Source organism: Diadema antillarum, unplaced genomic scaffold (genome assembly GCF_040938485.1).
Source record: "Diadema antillarum isolate AM-2024a unplaced genomic scaffold, OU_Dant_1.0 seq00000170_RagTag, whole genome shotgun sequence".
Classification (NCBI taxonomy): domain Eukaryota; kingdom Metazoa; phylum Echinodermata; class Echinoidea; order Diadematoida; family Diadematidae; genus Diadema; species Diadema antillarum.
The window spans coordinates 1,293,033-1,313,722 of record NW_027271239.1 but is presented as its reverse complement, the minus strand read 5'-3'; the positions used below and the strand labels follow the sequence as shown (position 1 = coordinate 1,313,722).

At 38.1% G+C, this 20,690-nt stretch overlaps 1 protein-coding gene across 1 annotated transcript; it reads right to left on the bottom strand.

Annotated features, from left to right (window-relative positions):
- Positions 1-331: 331 nt before the first annotated feature.
- On the bottom strand, positions 332-15,435 carry LOC139728233 (uncharacterized). Its single transcript, XM_071639196.1, has 11 exons — positions 15,200-15,435; positions 13,812-13,967; positions 11,782-11,918; positions 10,878-11,029; positions 9,658-9,846; positions 9,092-9,181; positions 7,848-7,937; positions 6,688-6,810; positions 5,645-5,776; positions 4,152-4,268; positions 332-1,738 (listed from the first exon to the last, which is right to left on the bottom strand). Exons 1-11 carry the CDS (start codon positions 15,358-15,360, stop codon positions 1,625-1,627), a joined length of 1,461 nt encoding a protein of 486 aa, XP_071495297.1. The 5' UTR covers positions 15,361-15,435; the 3' UTR covers positions 332-1,624.
- Positions 15,436-20,690: the final 5,255 nt, after the last annotated feature.

The following is a 20,690-nucleotide window of genomic DNA, read 5'->3' as shown; positions in this document are numbered from 1 at the left end:
TGGTGTGCACATGATACAAGTGTATAGAAAAACTTAATGAATGCTGTACAAGTGTAGACATGAATGAAAAAGCTATACATACATGTATATGATATCACAAAACAGTGGTTATTGGTGTTTAAAGGGGCTGTACAGTACTGGTTGAGGTGGGGATTCATGTTTTTTACATTTCTAAATGAGATAATGAGAAACCTCTTAAGAAATATGAAAGAGCATGTAATTTTAAGAAGGATTCAACGTTTATTTGATGAAATTGGTTTTAAAATGGCCGAGTTATTCAAAAACACTGATACAAAATGTAATAATAAGAGACTACAGTAAACGCCTTTTATTAGGATCTCTCTGTTTCACCTTGTTTTTGGATATCTCTGCCATTTGAAAACCAATTTCCATCAAATAAACTTTTTATACCCCTTAATTGCATGCTCTTTGACATCTCATAGAGTGATTTCTGAATATCTCGCAAAACGTTAAAAGCTAAATGAAATCCTCACCTCGACCAGAACTGTACACAACCTTTAAAATGATTTAAATGGCAAAAACAAAAAATAAATTACAATCTTCAAGAACATAAGATACCAAATAAAGAGTTTGAACTCAAATTGGGCTAAGCGCCATTCTTAACCTTTCTAGAGTAAGTCCATCATCATACTGAACAAATAAAAACTTTCCAGAAATGCCTCACTGGTAACATGACACAGAATTTATTTTCTTGAAGTTATAATTAAAAAAATATCTCATATTTCTTATTATATTCTATACTCTTTTTAAGCAGCTTACACAATTACAACTCCAATTCATGAAATGGAAAATGATCACAGCCTACAACGTCTGATACGAATGATAACAACAGGCACACACAGACACACACACACACACATACACACACGCATGCTCATATACAATGAATTGCAGATGAATTAAAAAAAAATAATACCCAATGATTAAGTCAATCTGATAACTATGGTAATGATTATCACTTCACTAAAATTACAACACAGCTACATTCAAAAGATTGTCAAGAGCTGCTGATTTGATGCCATCATCACCATCAACATCATCACCACCATCATCACCAGTATCATCACCATCACCATCATCATCATCCTCCTTATCATCATCATCATTATTACTGTTGTGTCACATCTGTTTTACGCAATCTGCGAGGTTGGACACTTCCATTTATTATACGGCATCGAGACTTCCATGTCTGTGAGATATCCACCTGGGCTACACCAGAGCTCAAGCTCAAAAGGTCTCCATTTAAAAAAAAAACAACAAATCAAACCAAGAACTGGAAACATCAGCTGGATCTAAATTCCTAATTAGATTTGGAAAAAAAAAATCGAGACACTGGTGTCAACAGTAAACTAAATTATGCACTCATCATGCTGGCTTCAAAATAAAATATCTGTGATGCAATATTTGAATTGGACACATTTTTTGTTGAGTTGCATCTTTTCATTGGCAAAACAAAAAATATCTAAAGTTCAGCTTTATGGAAGACAACAAAAATTCTATCACCCCTGTAATGGGTCTCTGTCTTTACTTCCCCCCAAGGAAATTCCTCACGTACAGATATCTTGCCTATAATTGTACCAGCAGCAAGGCCGTTGCTTTCGGTTTACTTTGCCTTTTCTGCGTAGAAGAGGCCCCACTTCTGATTGCCAGCTTTCACACGCTCAATTTTGCTCTTCCAACCATCCCGCAGTGCTGCAACGTCTTCTTCCGAGAAACCCTGAATGGATAAAAACAAAAAGCATCAGAGAGATCGAGTATTTACAGGACCTTGGATATCCCAATGATAGATTAATCATGGGATTGAAATAAAATACATCTTTACTGACTTCTCTTTTTTTTCTTTTTGAGTTCAAACTCATTAACCATCTTTATTGCAAGCCCTATGATTATTGTACTCCTTCAGCAACGTGCTGCGTATCATACTGAACGTAGAAAGTCAACATTTTTGTATTGTTTATGTCTCTTGAGCGGAATACTGCTTTTTTTTTCTTCTTCTTCTTCTTCTTTTTTTTTTGGGGGGGGGGGGATGTTTTTGTATTGTTTTGTATGACAAAACTCCTTCAATGTATACTCTCACAAGAGTGTATTTTACTTTCAGATGTTGAGTGTTATTTGAATACACACATGATTTGTATCTTCTTGCCAGGAACGGTTGATTCTCTACCCCCCCACCCCACCCCCTTTGTTTAACCCCATTGTAACTGGGCTATATGAGACCAAGTTTTTACTGGGGGGGTCAATTTGACCCCCCCTTCAGATCTCGGCCGCTGATCGCGCGATCGCCGCAAAATTTTGCCTGAACATAAAGCCGGATGTCAACTACAAGATTACATGGTCATACAATAGAATAATTTTGATTTTATATTTTCTAATATAAATTAATTATGCAAATTTACGCATGAAATCATATTTTCACCTATAACTCCATCAAAAAGAATGAAGGATTGCTAAATTTTTGTGTCAGAGTTCCTCAAGGCACATCAAACAATTTTCTTGCCAAAAAATAGCGCAATCAAAATCAGTTTCTTTTGTTTTTTTTTGTTTTAATTTCTTATGTATTTCAGTGTTTTTTCGACCTTTTGTTTTCTATTGGTTTTTTGCCAAAATTTGTTGGAGGCACTTTTTCAGGCTTATCTACATTAGAATCGATTAATGTCAATGTTCAAAAGTTGAAATAATCTAATTTATATCAACTAAACAAAACAAACCCAACCACAATATGCATTGGATTTGCACATGAAATCACAAATTTGAGCTGTTTTCGGGTTGACATGCATATGCAAAACACGGTGTACCCGGACGTTGCAAATTTGGTCTCAAAATATGCGGGAGACTTCAATGAAAAAAGTCATGAAATGACGCGGCAAAATCTTTTCGCGTTGCGGAATCGTGGCGCGAAATGTCGGGGGGGGGGGGGATCAATTTGACCCCCCCAGTTAAAATAGGGTTAAAGGACAATTTCACCTTCATAGACATGTGGGATGAGTGAATGCAGCAATATTAGTAGAACACATCAGTGAGAGTTTGAGCAAAATCGGACAATCCGTTAAAAAGTTATGAATTTTTGAAGTTTCTGCTCAGTCACGGCTGGATGAAAAGACTTCTATAGCTTGTGATGTCACATGAGTACGATATAAAGAAAGAATAAAGAAAATTCAACATATTTCCATTTTTCTTGCATAACAAAAGAACACTCAACTTCTCTCTTTCAGAAGGCAGGGGGAATAAAATTACCCTTAACATATGTCAGTAGCAAGTCTAAGAAATGTGCATTTTATTCAAAAAGTAAAGTTTTGTGAAATTCTCTTTTTATTTTCCTTATATAGTTGGACGCATGTGACATCATACACTGTAGTAGTGTCTTCTCTTCCAGCAGTGACGGCGCAGATACTTAAAATAATCATAACTTTTGAACGGATTGTCCAATTTTCCTCAAACTTTCACTGATGTGTTCTAATAATATTGCTGCATTCTCTCAATCCTTATGTATATAAAGGTGGACTTGTCCTTTAAGGAAAGGATCATGCCTCAGACAGCAGTGGGTGCTGATCATTTCATTTAATGCCACAGTTCACTCATTTCACTTAGGCCACCATTCTGACTGAAAATTAGGGGTGACTTAGTTCAAAACTACATTAGGAAAGAAAGAGCAGTCCCCATAGGAGTGTGTAGCAACATAATCAAGAAAAATGGGAAACTCCTATTAAAACAAAGAGCTGGGAATAGTCAAAATTCAGATTCTTTCCTCTAAATTCAGATTGGTTGGGGAGTTTTGTAACCATCACTTCTTGTGAATAATCATCTTTTTCTTCTGGAATGGAAGGCTAGGTGGGAGTGACCTCTGACCTATAGACTACAACATCCAAGAGTTTGTCAGGTTTACAAAGAGTGCAAATTTTTCACCCCTTGTACCAGACTCTCTCAAATTTTGCATTGAGTTCTCATGTACCAATATATCCTTACACCTTCTCTTCACATTGGACCTTTAGACATACAAAAATATTTTGGAAACTATTGCATCATTGATTGTGAAAGAAATCAAAAAAGGACAGATAATTTCAAATACTCGACAAATAATCATCAAAATCTAGCAGTCTGTGGGATTGGAAATATAATTTGAATGTACATACCTCCAGAATATTCTGGCTTCCATCCAGTATCTTGGCCAATTCTTTCTCCAGCATGGCCTGAAATTGCCAGGTCCTGTCTTCCGCCCTCACATTGACAAAACCTGCCGTCTCAATAAGCTGTGTTGACAAACGGCAATGACACTGCATTAACATTTAACACTGCCATGGGCACCCCGCATACACTATATTTATTCTTACATAGATAGCCATTTCATGCCAGCATTTATACACAGATTATCTGGGTTTTTTTCATAAAAATGTTTGTTACTGCATTGCTTTTACGTCAAAATGTTTGCTTTTTGAGTTTCAGCAGCAGAGGGCAGTTACTATCAATATACCTTTTTTAATCAATTTGCCTGGTAACTAGACACATTATAACTTCATTATCAAACTTATTGATATCTACATAGTTTTATAATTGAAATTGCTCTAAGACTTTTAAACTGCTTCTGTCGATGCATGATTCCATCAGTCACACACAGGGAGGTACTGATTCTAAAAGCAGCTGTCTCCAGTTGTTATGGTAACCTTAGTCATGCCATCTGAAGCACAAAGTACAGTTGAACCTCTCGTATCCGGACAAGTCGGGACCGGGGCTCATCCGGATAAGGGATTTGGCCAGATACGGGAGACTCAATGCTTTATACATGTACATACATACACATGTACTGATGTAGCCCATTGTAGTACCACATGTAGTAATGTGTATAGTAATGTGTATACTGCAACCTTTTTTTTTTTTTTCATTGTTACACTCAGTAACAGACCCCAAAATAGAGGTTCGTGTTTGCAAGAATGAAATCATTTTCTTTTATAAATTCTTGGGATGATTTACCTAAATAATTAGTAAGAAATGTATCAAGTAGATCTTGAAAATAAACAGTACGAGTCGACGAAACTACGCTTCAAAATTCGATCATCACGGCTCGGCAAAGTCGACTGTAGGTCGCCATTGTTAGATGGTCTCCCTCTCTCTCTTTGTGTGTGTACTGTGTGTGAACATTTTTTGAGTGTTCAATATCATTCGTTGCTCAGCCAATGACTCGAAACAATGCATGTCTATCTAGTCATATCGACGGCTGTGCATGGACCTATATGTGGCAATGCGCTATGAGAGGACTCGAGCGCATAATCTGTCCATGTTCTTGCGATGATTTGGGGATGTTTGGGGATGTCAAAATGTCTGAAGGTAAGCAATTTGGAAGGAAATATGTAATTCATGTGTGTTTGTGTAGGAGTTCTCGAGGAGTTGGGAATCCCCCTTTCCTCCCGTAATTATTCAAAAACAAATCACGGCGAGATTGCGTCCATATAATAGAGAGATTCGGATAAAGGGAGGCCGGATAAGAGAGGTTCAACTGTATAGCTAACAGCATCTGTGCAAACACATTCAGTATTCAGAAACAGCAGTCACACAATTACATTACACATGAATACTACCACTGCCTCAAACACATAACTACTTTTACATCAACACACTTCATCACCCTCACCTCTCCATATTTCTTGGGTGTGTACAGTGTGTAACCTCTCTGAGCCACATATGCCTTGAAGTCTTCCCGATGAGGTAGCTCGCCGCAGCAGTAGTCTGAGATCAAGAGCTTACCACCAGGTTTCAACCAGCTCTGCAGGGGACAGATACCAGCAATCAATACAGGCAATTTAAAAAAAGAGAAACTTGATATCTGTTTTGCCGTAGCCTGGATGTTGAATCAATTCAACTTATTTCAACATATTCCAACTTCTCCCTACTTCTTCATTCTAGATATTCAAGGATACCTAAGGCATTATTTGTTCTGGGAGTGGATTTGCAGAAATGCTTCATGCTACAGAGTACAGAGGTGTGACATCATAGCTTTTTATCACTGGTTCTAAACAACCTCAACTAGCTCGAATATCTGTGAACACAATGGTCACTAACGATGCTCCTGATTTATTCAAACCCACTGCCTGAAGCCATGTGCCAGGATATCTTGTGACATCCTGACTTTGGTACTCTTAAACAATGAGGCAATAAATAGAAGAAAAAAAATGAAGAGGCAGGCAGAGACAAAGGAGGAAAACAACAACAACAACAATGACCACCTTACATAATTGACAGCAATGACACTGGGATGATGCAATGAGTGAGGGAGAAGAAAGGATGTGGTTGCCAGGTTACCATCTGTGCTCCACAGTATGTGGGATATGCCTCTCATTGGCTAGTTTACTAAATATACATATTAACTAGAGAAGCATTCTGAGAGTGCAGACCTCCACCAAGCAGCTATTTTTCACCAATGATCTTGTTCTTCCATAGAGATCAGTGATTTCCACCCATACATATGCACGCTGAAAATCACCCAATTTCCCAATATAGAACCCTTTTGTTATGTCATCAACCCTCAGCTACATGGCACACCTCGCCCTTGCAGAAACTAGAGCACGCACTCTAGTGCACATATGAAAACCTCAAAATTGCGCAGCTTGACATCCCAAGTTCATTAACCCTACCTTCCATAATATCTATTGTGATTGATTTGAACGTGTGTCTCACCAGAAACTTGCGGAATATCTCAGGCTTGTCCTTCAAGTGCAGGAGGGTGTCTCGGCTGTAGATGACATCGAAGAAACCATCGGCATATGATCTTTTAGTGATGTCACCAATCTCAAACTGGACCTGGCAGGAACAAGGACCAAATAGGATTAAAAGGGCTGAAATACTCTGGATAAGCAACAAGGTGGTTATTCTAGTAGAATTAGACTCAATGCAACATAATATTTGATTTTTAAAAAAATGTGTGTGTTTGTCTTTCAATCGTTAAGCAACAGAGACTTTGAGAGCGAACAAAAGTAGAAAGTACAGAAGGGAGGGAGCTTGTATTCTTAGGAGTAATGGTTAAAGATTGGGTAGCATAAGTAGACTGTGTGTTTCGAAGGTAGGCCCGACTCGGATATATTCGAGAATCCCCATAACAAATTGTGTACAGCTTTATACACAGCTCAAAGCACAAACTCAGCTGAAGAATCTTGAGTGGAGCTGAATGTCATCGATGAACGGTGCACAATTACAGCTGATGGGCAATTCCTTTCAGGAAGGTCTGTGGTAGTTAGAGTTTTCCCCCAGTGTACCCCAGTGAGCAGCAAATGAAGATCGATCAATGAGGCCAACCTTCTTATTACATAGTCTTCCTGCGCTACCAGGTCTTTAACCCATTGGCCCGAATTCACGAAGGTGGTACAAATGAAACCATGATTTAAACCATGAACAAAAACCGTGGAGCGCCAAGTGTTGCATGGAATATTTCGTTACGAAATTGGTCATTTCGTCGACAAAATGACTGTTTCGTTATCGAAATTATCATTTCGTGAACGAAATGTTCATTTCGTTACAAAATGTTGTCATTTCGTTACAAAATAATCATTTCATCGACGAAATGACTGATTTCGTAACAAAATATTCCATGCAACACTTGGCGCTCCATGGTTTTTGTCCATGGTTTAAACCATGGTTTCATTTGTACCACCTTCGTGAATTCGGGCCATTGAGGACAGACTGAGTTTGCTACAACACGCATTTCCCATAGACACCTGCCCGACTATACTCTGGACTCGTCCTCAGCGGGTTGAGAGAGTTTCTTCCCTAGCAAACTGCATGGGAGGCAAATTCTGACATGGGCAGTTGCCAGGTCAGCATTAAATCAAAAGAGCCGTTACCTTTGCTTCCTTTTGGTCTCTCGCCCTTTCCATGGCAACCTCGATCATGTTGCTCGAAAGGTCGATGCCGTCAACCTGCACACCGTACCTCTACAAAACCAGAAGACAGAGATGAATTAAAATCAACAACAACAACAACAACAACAACAACAACAACAACAAATGATTAGAATATATCTATGCGATGATTTTCTTAATGCCTGTCGACAAAAGACATTGAACCATTTTGTCTCAAAGTGCCTTTGCAGTTACACAGCTGTAAATTGCGAAGTATTTTGGTTTTTCCTCTTTGCAGTTGATAACTTCATCCCACCCCTTCCTCCCCAACAAAAATAGCAAAGAAACAAAAACAAGAGGCTGCAACCTAAGTGTGATGACATACTCAAGTGACGTGCTACTGCAATAGTCTAACTTGAAGGCTGCTGTGCTATAACAGGGATTAAGAAGGATTGCATAATCTATCAATCATTGACAGCGTGTCCTCGAATATTTCTGCCATCAATGAGTTGACAATAAAGAGTTAGATGCAACAGGCATGAGAAATGGCAACATAAAGTCTTGCATACTGGAATGGCTGCACAGGAACTTCTCGGACATACACAGGATATAACAATGAAATCTTCATTTTCAGGTTAAATTGAGGACTATTTCACAAGTAACGTTTCCCCATATATTATACAGTCTACGACTGAACTAGTCACACAAAGAAGAAGTCAGCGCCGAAGCAATAAATCTAGGCACCATGTGTGACGTTTAGGCAAGTGTGAAACATATGATACAACTCCAATAATTGCTCGCATCTTACAGGAATACATTTTACAGCAATAATGCCACATGACACTACGAAAAAACTTGAATTAATTTGACCTGGGCTGACTCCATCAAACAGAAGTACTCCAGTGCCATTGAACAATATTTGACATATACATGGAACTATGCAGGAAATTATCACTTTCATATCAGATGATGAAATCTCTCTTAGTTACTGTAAAACGAGGAATTTTCGCGTGCATTTTAATTTCGCGAATTTCGCGAGCGCCGAAATTCGCGAAATTAAAATGCACGCGAAGGTTTTTGTCTACACTACATGCATTGAACGCCAGTGGCAATTTGCGAAAATTTCATGCCGAGAAAAAGGCTGTCGGCTCCAATTCGCGAAAATTTCATGCTGCGAATATATCATGTTTTACAGTACTAAATGAGATGCAATGTGTTGGCTGACTCCATGGTCAGTCTTCACTGACCTTTGCCATGTAGAAGTCTCCTCCTCCAATACCACAACCCACATCGAGAACCACCTGGTCTGGTTGAAGGTCCAGCATCTTCAGAAATTCCTTTGGATGAGACACATTGTTTTTAGGAAGTTATTTCAGTCCACTTTACAAATCACAAAATAACCATGAGTGGCACCATTAAATTTCTTCATTTCCTCGAGGCTCACTTGAATCTAATTGTACAATTCCTATGTTGAGGCACAATTATGCTTTCATTTAGTTCATTTTTTCCCTAAATAATATCTATTCACCTTTTTCGGATTCTCACTGCAGTGTAACCATTGTACAACGTACTAATTTCAACAATTAACAAAATATATCACATTTACAATATCTTGCACTACAGCAACTTTTTCCACTAAAAGAGAAAATCGAAAACTTGGAAAACTGAATTTCTCAATTTTTCTATTTCATGACTTTTCAAACTCTATGAAACTTACAAATAACAATAGGCACTTGATTCAAATATAATGGTTCTGGTTCCTGCAAAGAAGTTTTTTAACATGAGAATTTCTGGCTTTAATAAAGAGACTCACCTCAGTGGTTTCGTGTCCTCCCGTGCTGACGTAGCCGTCCCCAAACACCTTCTCGTACCTCAGGATACCGGTGAGAGAGTACTGCTTGTTGTCCAGGAACTGCTGGAAGGAGCTGAAGCCGTGGTTGGCATTCCTGTCCTGCTGTACTCGGTGCCACAACCAGCAGAACTGGTTGGGATTGTTCTTCAGCTGTTATTGTGGGGGGGGGGGGGGGGGGGGGGAGATGTCGGAATACATTCACAAGTCTGTGCAGTGGCAAAGGGGGACAACATAGAGTGGGAAGGCCGGCCCGGTTTGGATATATCTGAGAATCCCTGTAAGAAATTGTGTACATCTTTATCACTGATCTCTATGTAACCATAGCTGAAGAATCTCAACTGGACTCACAGTTGCTGTTGAGTGTATGCCTCAATGCACAAGGCTAAGGGCTGCTTTTCTTGGTTTTCTTCAAATGCCCCCCCCCCCCCCCCCCCCCCCCCCTGGTGAGTAGCAAATTCAATTGAACCATCCATGTTTACCCATGCTACCAGGGCTTTAACCAACTGTTGAGTTACTGGCAAAATTGTGTGCCAAAACTTGAGTGTCGAAGTTGTAACTAACATTCTGATACCTGTCATCAAAATCCTCAAAGCAACAGCTTTTTCTTTCTCAAAATATTGTTACAAATGGGTAGAGAGTTTTCTGCTCTATGAACAGGGATGATGAAATTCAAAATCTGCTACACAAAAACTGCACACAAAGAATTTTGAGAATTCAGCTGTAACTACAGTGGACTCCCGTTATAACGAAGTCCTCGGGACCAGCAGTTTTCTTTCGTTATATCGAACTTTTGTTATAACCGAACAAATAAACAATAAAAATACATAGAGTGGATAATGTTTCGGCCTGAATTTTTACTTCGTTGTAATCGGAATTTCGTTATAACCATGTTCATTATAACGGGATTGCACTGTATCATGAATTCTATATATATGCATCACCATGTTAATAAATGCTGTACTTAAATGAATTTATTCCAACACTATGGCCCATGGATATGATCAAGTATGTTTAATCCAGTCACTTACAGAATTTCATTGTGTTGAAGCAGTTACTAGTAGTATTAGTTGCAATCCAGATATCATGGAATTAATGGACTCTGCATGTAGGATCATGAAGCTCAATTTCTTTTCAACGTAGACAAATTGTTAAACAGTAACTTTATTAAACAGGGAGCTAACCTTGGCGTAAGACTGTATCCTGCGGCAGAACGTCAACTCGAAGCCTGCTGCTGGACCTTCGTTCTCCTGGCTGGTGCTGGCCGACTGGAAGACAGCATTGTATTCTTTGGGGTGGCGGTACTTGGTGGGGTTGAACTGTCTCGTCACGTCCCCTAAGGCAGAGGGTCAAAAAATTTTATAGGCACGAGTCAACAAACAATGTCTTCTGCAAAGCACTAGGCACCAAACTTGATAATTCACTTGCCCTAAACAAGTTGTCCACAGCTATTGCCAGTCTCATGTGAATTGCACAGCTCATGCTACATTTCATTAAGATTTTGTAAGTTACAACTGTAGCAGCTACCACAGCCGAAATTAAAATGCCCCCAGTTCATCGACTGTTGCAATTTTGTTGCCACCAAATAGCTGCGACAGCTTTGATTAGTTGTGGCCATACAGTGATTAGCGATTTCTGTCAAGTAGTAACTATTGTGACACCCCTCTAAAGTCCTTTATGAAAGAGTGCTCAAATATATGAAAGATATTTGCTTCAAGAGGGCACCAAAACATTTTGGAGTTAACCTGTGTCTGACCTTGGAGACTTCAGTTAATGCCATATCTACTGTTCTTCAACTAGGATGACAATCGTTTCCTTTGTAGTGTTTAGGAATTCCCCTAGTAATATCAACTTAAAGCTATAAGGAAAGTGTCAAACACAATAGGGCCACTCATGCATCTTCCAAATATGGAACTCACCCTGAATTAACCCATAAATTCCTCGGGCAAATTTGCTGCGGAAAATATGCATCTAGGTGTTCGATTGGACACTACTGAATTTTTATCATCTTAGCCAAACATGACAGTCACTAAATAAGGAAAACTTTCAAAGAAGGACTCTACAAATAAGGAATAATTTTAGATGGACCTGATTGATGGAAACAGGACTCTCGGAAGAAGAGTTGACCACCATTCTTGAGCCAGCCAAGCAGTTTGAGGGCCAGTTTGACCAATTCATCGTCGGACAAGTACATGAACAGCCAGTTGGAAAAGATGACATCATAACTGGTGGGAAGAGCACATATCATGAGAGCATTAAAACAGACTTTCTGAATGATACTGTGTGTTCCTTGTAAATTCAGTTCATCTGATGGGTGGCATTTTTAAAAAATTATTGTCAAGTTTGGGCTATAACTTGATATTGTTACCTGTGCATGAGGGCAACATGGAAATTAAGCTATTCAACAACAGTTCCTTTCCATCTAAAACCCATCCCTCCTTATTTGATTTTTAATAAACCATTTACATAGTGAAATATCTAATGAAACTCCATTGTCTACACCCATGAAAATCTAGCTTTGCCTAAGATAGCCATTTTGAAATTAACATGCTGAGCATAGATGCTAATATAAAACTAGATGGAACTACAATGTACCAAAGTAGTTAAAAACAGTAGGTCAAATACAACAGTTCCCAGTAGAACTACAAGTATGTAAAACAAATGCAATGGCAGATACAACTACACTACACCAGTACACTGCAGATTGTTTGTTGTAGATTAACTCATTCAGAAAATCTTGATGGGTCTGTATCTTATCGACACACTCGAGTAAATTCAGTGTATCACCAAACATTTCTTCAGTCATTTTTTTTTTGTTTATCAACATTCTGAAACATGAAATAATCATCACAGTTGAAACTGGATATCACCTCATTACAGAGTCCATCCTAATCATTTTTAGAGATGTTTTTACGACTGCATATCATAACTGGACAAATATTTTGAAGTTCCATAAGTAAAACAAGGAAAAGTAGAAATTACGCGGTGCGTAAAATATGTCCCCGCCGGAAGTAGCATTTAGTAGCAAAATGTACAATATCGGTAAAAAATCAAGGTCAAAGGTCAAAGAAGTCAAAGGTCAAAATTCTGTGTAGAAGTTTAGGAGCCCTCACCTAGTGCCATCACAAAAAGCAAACGGAATCGAAATCGGGTTAGAAATGGCAAAGGAGTAGCATTTTGTAGCCAATGTACAATATAGGTCAAAAATCAAGGTCAAAGGTCAAAGAAGTCAAAGGTCAAAATTCTGTGTAGAAGTTTTGAAGCCCTCACCTAGTGCCATCACATAAAGAAAACGGAATCGAAATCGGGTTAGAAATGGAAAAGGAGGAGCATTTTGTAGCCAATGTACAATATAGGTAAAAAATCAAGGTCAAAGGTCAAAGAAGTCAAGGGTCAAAATTCCGTGTAGAAGTTTTGAAGCCCTCACCTACAGACTGTAGTGCCATCACATAAAGCAAACGGAAATGAAATTGGGTTAGAAATGGCAAAGGAGTAGCATTTTGTAGCAAAATGTACAATGCAGGTCAAAAATCAAGGTCAAAGGTCAAAGAAGTCAAAGGTCAAAATTCTGTGCAGGAGTTTTGAAGCCCTCACCTAGTGCCATCACATAAAGCAAACGGAATCGAAATCGGGTTAGAAATGGCGAAGGAGTAGCATTTTGTAGCCAATGTACAATATAGGTCAAAAATCAAGGTCAAAGGTCAAAGAAGTCAAAGGTCAAAATTCTGTGTAGAAGTTTTGAAGCCCTCACCTAGTGCCATCACATAAAGCAAACGGAATCGAAATCGGGTTAGAAATGGCGAAGGAGTAGCATTTTGAAGCAAAATGTACAATATAGGTCAAAGGTCAAGGTCAAAGGTTACAACTGAAATTCTGTGTAGAAGTTTCAAAGCTCCCATGTAGTGCTATCATATAAAGCAAACAGAATCAAAATTGGCTCATAAATGACAGAGAAGTAGCAAATTGAACATTTTGATCACACACGGACGCACAGACAGACAGACGGATGGACGGACAGACAGACGGACACAATGACACACACACGTACGGAGCCCATTTCATAGTCCCCTGCTCGAACTTGTTCGGCGGGGACAAAAATCATTAAAGAAAGATCTTACCTATTTTGAGGTAACTCAAGAGACATGACATCAGCTTGTATGAAGTCAGCGTTGCCATGGTGCCCATTACTCTTCTTGTTCTCCTCAATGAAAGAGGCCATGAAATCCACTGCCGTTACATGCTCACAGACCTTGGCCAGGGCTCCTGTGAAACGTCTGTAGTATTGATGGAACTCATAATCAGTTTGGAAAATTGTCCACATGCTACTTGCACAAATATTCAGTTCTCATCCTGTTTTATTTTTTTTACTCAATGCCCAGCTAGGCAACATACAACCACCTACAGTGTATTTTAACATACTTTTTCACCCATACAGAAAAGGAGTACTCTACAGATAGAAACATAGGACATGAACAGGAGACCATCACAATTTCTATGTTTTGAAGGTTTTACAGTATGTATTTGTTGGGAAATGAAATTTTCGCTCAATCATTCATAGTATCACATGGCCGGTGGAACCGGGGATGGGGGGTGGGGGGGGGGGGGGGGGGGGGGGGCTTGGGCCCCCCTACTTTTTGTGCACCATACAAAGGAATACATATGATGTAAGGTGTCATCACTTTGGCCTCCCCCCCCCCCCCCCCACTTTTTTTAACCTGGAAGTATGTAAGTGGCCCTAAATAGGAACAAATAGATAAAGATCTTGAAGTGTGAGCACGGTAAGGTTATATTCTTCCGCTGAAGACCCCCTTTTTTTTTTGCTTATCAGCTCATGAAACCTGGATGTGGCCCCCCACTTTTGAAAACGCTCCGCCGGCCCTGCATCATACTTGACACTCATCACAACCTGGCCATACATAATTTGACATTGCGCCACTTTTCATTTGTCTCTGTTTTTCACACGCTTGCCCTGTGAGACATGACATTGATGGCTATGTGGCCATATAACAAGGCTGCATACTGGCACTGGTCTGACGGTCCCTGATCAGTAAAAATCACTGTCAGACCACTAACTTTTTGGGGAATTTACCAGTGAAAAATGGAAAAACTGGCTGCCTACTGGACCAACGGACAGGTCGGACCAGTAGAAGAAATGGGTTAGTGTGCAGCCCTGCATATAACACAATCATTCTAATCAAACATGAAAACATTTCACACTGCTGAATACAGAGAGGCCTACTGGTCATCATCTTTGAGTGGTTGACATTCGGACTTCTATGTTGTTGCATTGGTCTGGTTTTGCTGAGCTGCTGCTCTGTCTATTAACTGCTCTTTGCTTCTACACCTCTCTCTATGGGGTAAGTTCTAATTTGTGTTTTGCTGTGTATTTTGTTTAGACACCCACAGGTAATGGGAGAAGGGGGGGAATCCAAGGGGTGTTGGGGTGGGGCTGTCTGAGCCACACTGCAGGACTGTCTCTAAATCCCAATTCTTATCCAATGCTTACCCAATTCCTGCCCCGAGCTCCAGGACCCTCTTGCCCTTGAGGTCCGGGAGGAGAGATAGGACCTCGGGAAGTTCGTACTGAGTTAGGACGGCTGCATTGGAGTCCAGCATCATCTCCTCAAGGCTGGCCTCGGTGGAGTGACTGCTCCAGAACTTGGTCATGTTCCCCCTCGAGTCCCCGTCTGAGATTGTCAATGGAATGAAAAGAAATGACACAAATGACGGAGATGTTTCCTTGATCTGATTCTCAATTCGTCAAATTTCACAAGGCAATTGTCCATGGACATTTAGTGAAAGTTTCCTCAGTGGTATGCCGAGTACAAAGCCAACGTTTGATGCAGCACGGAAACAAATATTGCATATTAACAATTTTGAATACCTTGGCTATACTCTAGTCAAGGGCAAGTCCAAGATAAGGTCCCCTCAGAAGGCAAAATTTCATCTTTGCTCAATATTGACATGTTTGGTATCGTTTTGAAGCTTATGAGTTGAAGTTTTGATTTCCATGAAGGAAAAAATGATATTATGTAAATTTATGCAAATTTCAAGGGCTTAATTTGCATAAATGTGAAACACAGCGTTACGTATGGGACATTTATAAAAATTCATATTAATTCAAAGGAAAGCAAATAATATTTGATTAATATGTGGACATAAGAAGTTCATCACATAGTTTAACTTGGTATGAAAATTTAGGGATTATGCAAATGATTATGCAAATTAGCTCGTGTCCTATCATGAGATGTCCCATACGTAACAAAATGAGGTCATTTTTTTAGGTTTTTTCTGAAATTGCTAAGGTTATTTGAATGCCCTTATTGGAAAGTTCTAATTTATTGTTTAGAGAAATTTAAATACTAGAGAAAAAAGAAAAAAAAAGTAAAAGAAATATTTTTTATTAGGCATTAAAATAATGTTATGTATGGGACAAATGCGTTACGTATGGGACATCCTCATACATATTGCATGTGAATGCATGTAGCTAGCTGGGAAGGTCTCTCAGTACACAAATGTTCAATCATCCTGAAGAAAGCATCCCAACATTGTAGTAGCTACTTTTTGAGTTATAGACACTTGAAACAATACATGAACTTGACTGAACAATTTTCAGAAAGGGGGAGGGGAAAATGGCAAAATACACAATGAAAAATCAGCATTAAAGGGATGGTATAGTTTTTTGTAGAAATGGGGATTCAGTTTTCAACATTTAAAGAGATGATTGGAAACCAATTATATGAATTACTTAAGAGCATAAAATCCCAAGACTAGAGGAATTCAAAGTTTATGTGATGGAGATCCAATTTGAAATGGTTGTGATATAGAAGAAAAAAAAAGTAAAATGATTTTTTTTTTATTGCAAGTGATACACAAATTGTCCTTATTCAGTTTTCAAGTAGCCACAACAAAATTCATGGGTATACATACTGAGTTGTGACTCGAATCAATGACCTGACTGCTAGACAGACATCATTTACTTGATCACTGGGATTCCACGCAGCAGGTATTGCTTATTTATTAAACTTAATATTTCTTGTGTCAAGTTGTTTTTTATTGAAACTAAATGGCAAACTGCCCTTCATCAATGCAAGTAAACACTTTAAACTATTCAATTTTTCAGTAGTAACTATCCTGATAAAAATAGGGCATACATACTCAGGCTGGTCATAAAAAAATATAGAATATGATTGAATGTGATCATGATGGTAAATATCTGGGGAATATTGTTCCCTTGTCAATCTGGATCAGTATTTGAGTAATTTCAACTGATTCCACCTCAATAATTATGCAAAAATTTGTTTAAATGGGTATTTTGCAAAATTATTTTGCAAAATACCCATAAACATGGTTCTCCACACGCTAAACGAATGGGGGACAAAGGGCATGCATACCCAGGTTGGTCATAGAAATATGAAAATATGATTGAATATGACTATGATAGTGAATATTTGGGGAATATTGTTTCCTTGACAATCTGGATCAGTATTTGAGTAGTTTCAACTGATTTTACTTCAATAAATATGCGAAATACCCATAAACATGGTTCTTCACACACTAAATGAATGGGGGACAAACTGTCCCATACGTAACTGTCCCACACGTAACACGTCATGTCTGTCTTTAAATAGAACATGTAATTAGAGCTTTTTGCCTAATGACATGAAACTTACCTGTGATAATCTTGAGTGTTGTGACTTTCATCACAGTGAGTTACAAGTTGTAGAATGATATACTTTCAGAGAGTTTTGAGATTGAAAAAATGTTTAAAAAAACAAAATTTTTCTGGTCCCATACGTAACGGCACATATTTTCTCTTCTAGAATATAATTGTCAAGGTCATTTTTCTCAATTTTTTACATGATTATACTTCTTCTAGATATCAATCACCATGATGAATTTCAATATGATCAAAGGCAATTAACACTATTTTTCAGGTCATAAAAGTCTCTGAATGTCCCATACGTAACGTGCGCGTTATCTTGGACTTGCCCTCCATCAGGCCCTTCCCACGACAGTATACACATGTAGGTAGCATATCCCCAAAAGCTATACAACAAGAGCACTTAGAGCACTGATTTAAACTGTGATCAATTAACGCTCTACAATTGAGATAATTTCTGACTATTTCTCCAAATCCTGTATTTCTCTAAAAATAGATACCATTCAGGTATGTTCCTTTGAAGTGGTCCAGTATGACACTTTCTGCAAATATTCCTATATTGTCTGTTGCTGCTATTACTCATCCTCCCCTCAAAAAACTTGTGGTCAAACAATAATATTACATTGTATGATACTCGTTATCAAGGCCATAATCATAATGATGATGAAATTGATATGAAAACAATTTTGGTAACCCTCAAGTGTAATGACAAAGTTTACATTTTTCACCATTAAAGTTAAGTTTCCTAGCAGAACAACAATCTTATTCTAAGCCAAATATCACAATTTATTTCAGTATGAATTGTTCAAGTGACAACATTCTTTTATCCCCCCTCCCCCCCCCCCCCCCCCCCCTCCCAACACCTCTGTAACAAAGCCATGTTGGTATGGTTGGTATAGTACTTTATACTGCACAACCTTCCTTTGCATGTCCTCGAAGCTGATTTTCATATGAAAGGAATTTTTCACATTTTACTATAATACCTAATAAACTTTCAGTGGGTAACACCAATAAGTCAGGAAGTTTCAGTAAAAATGACCTTGTGGGTCTGCTTTGCTGACTTTAAATTAATACTGTGAAAGAAATTGCTATGTTATCCCACACTGAGCTGTATGAAACCATTTCTAAGGCTGGAACAATTGGATAATCTTTGTTATCAAAGAAGCAAACTCAAGTTGCGATTTTAATGTCAATATTCATCCACACTGATAACATGCAAATCTGGTCATACAATCATTACAGAGCATTTTGCTTATCTACTGCTGTGAAATTTGGACCCACAGTACTGAAAGGGAACGTCCAGGGTACTGGAGGACTTTTATTTATCATTTCTGCTTGAAAAATTCTATGCCACTAAATTTAATAGCAAGACTCTTCTGTGAAGAGAGAAATAAAGGAATAATTGATGGCTTTTAAAGAATTAATCACATGTAAATTCTATCTGCAACTTTTGTCTGTTTCAATGCATTTCAGTGATATGCATAAATTTATATCTTTGATATCTATTATGTAATGCTCATCACGTCCATGGAATGATGCTGTTTATAGGAGTATTCCTCCGGGAAGGAGGCACTTTAGGAGAGAGAGTTTAGTGGCCATGCTCATACAATTTACCATCTCATCTCCCAGCACTTTCACAACTACAACTGAGCAGAACTGTGGTGCTAAAAAACATTTAATTAAAAAAAAAAATGATTAAGCCTACTCTGCTTGTTCGTCCTGTCCCAGTCCTTCATCTGTGCATACTATGTGTAATATTAATCCAGACAGATGTGCCACTTTGGTAGACTATAAATTTTTCAAATTTTTAAATTAAGGTTTTAAATCTATGTATTTCCATACACTACTAAATGTGGACCTGGCTGGTTACATCAGTTGCTGTTGTTGTTTTGTTCAAGTGTTCAACATCTTACAAGCTTGGCTTTTTAGTGGAACACTGTCTTCCATCATTATGATTATTTACTATTTTTGTTGCCACGACAAAGTGCATTGTTTCTCTTTCTACGACATCATTCGTGCATATATATGCCATATTTGAAAAAAAAAACTGCCTTTATTAAATGATTGAAAGACAAAATGACAACTTATACCGCTTTGAATCATGTTCTTTTTTAAAACATGGAATTGAATTGAATTGAAACAAGAAGTCTGCTTCACCTAAAAAAACAACAACTAGATGAGCAAAATTCTGATCCCAGATATTCTTTGTTTGATTGAAAAAAAAGATAAAACAATCTCTGACTAAAGACAATGTGTGTCAGGTCACTTGATTATTGATTACTAAAGCAACAAAGCTTATAAAAAAAAAAAAAAAAAAAAAAACACACGCACACACACAAAAATCTCCTTATGTACAAAGTCTACACATTGTAGTCCAGGGGTGTTTGCATGTTTAAATCTAAATTACTGAGCCAGATTATGTTGAATCTTATCAACACTTAGCATTACTGTGAAGGTGACTTTCTAGTCTGACCTCACTTGTCACTTATCAGGCCATCACTTTTTCAGTTCTCTTTATCATCCACAGGAGAAACGGAAAACAATTATCTCACACTATATCGGTACAAAAAAAAAAAACACCAAAAAATCACAAAAGAAAAGAAAACAAAAACTTCTTTAACACAATAATAGGTAATTTAAAAATTGGAACATGAGGTATACAGCATGTGTACATACTAATTTCTATTCATATAGGTACTGTATATAATTTCATTTTCTTATCTAATTTCACTTTCACACGATTTGAGTTAATATCAAACAAGCAAACATCAGGTAAATTTCTGTAATACATGCAAAAAATTGGCAATGACTTTATGTGCATACTGCAACCACATCTTGTTAGAAAGCATCATGCTTGAGCATTTATCTCGCTTATTGACAATGTCACTTATACAAATGGCCGCCTACCCAGGGTGGGGTGATGTGAAGGGATCTGAGGTTGGACTGAATGACATTCAGTCCAAGAAGGGCACAGTGAGAAAAAAACAAACTTTGATAAGTAGTCCAAAGAGCAAGTTGGCATGTTTAACACTGGACAGACATGTCATTCACAATGTAGGTACTAACAAGAAGGTCAAATTATGAATGCTCATTGAAACTATCTTGTTATTTTTCAATTGAACGGCCAAATATTGATTGGACAAGATAACAGCACTTAAATATTTGATTGAATACCTACTGTGTTTGTATACCATTTCTAGACTTTGTGGGTAGGTCTAATGTACATAACATGGACAGACAAAGATGTGACAGAAATAAGACTGATGAAGTGCACCATTTTGCTCATTAAATATTAAAAAAAGAATACGGCAGTTTAGTGAAGATTTGTGCATTG

Coding starts and splice junctions, on each gene's coding strand:
- LOC139728233 (XM_071639196.1), bottom strand. CDS start 15,360: ATGACCAAGTTCTGGAGCAGTCACTCCACCGAGGCCAGCCTTGAGGAG. Junction 5,777..6,687: donor AGATATTCCGCAAGTTTCTG/GTGAGACACACG, acceptor TGTCCCCTGCAG/AGCTGGTTGAAACCTGGTGG. Junction 1,739..4,151: donor GAAGCCAGAATATTCTGGAG/GTATGTACATTC, acceptor TTATCCATTCAG/GGTTTCTCGGAAGAAGACGT.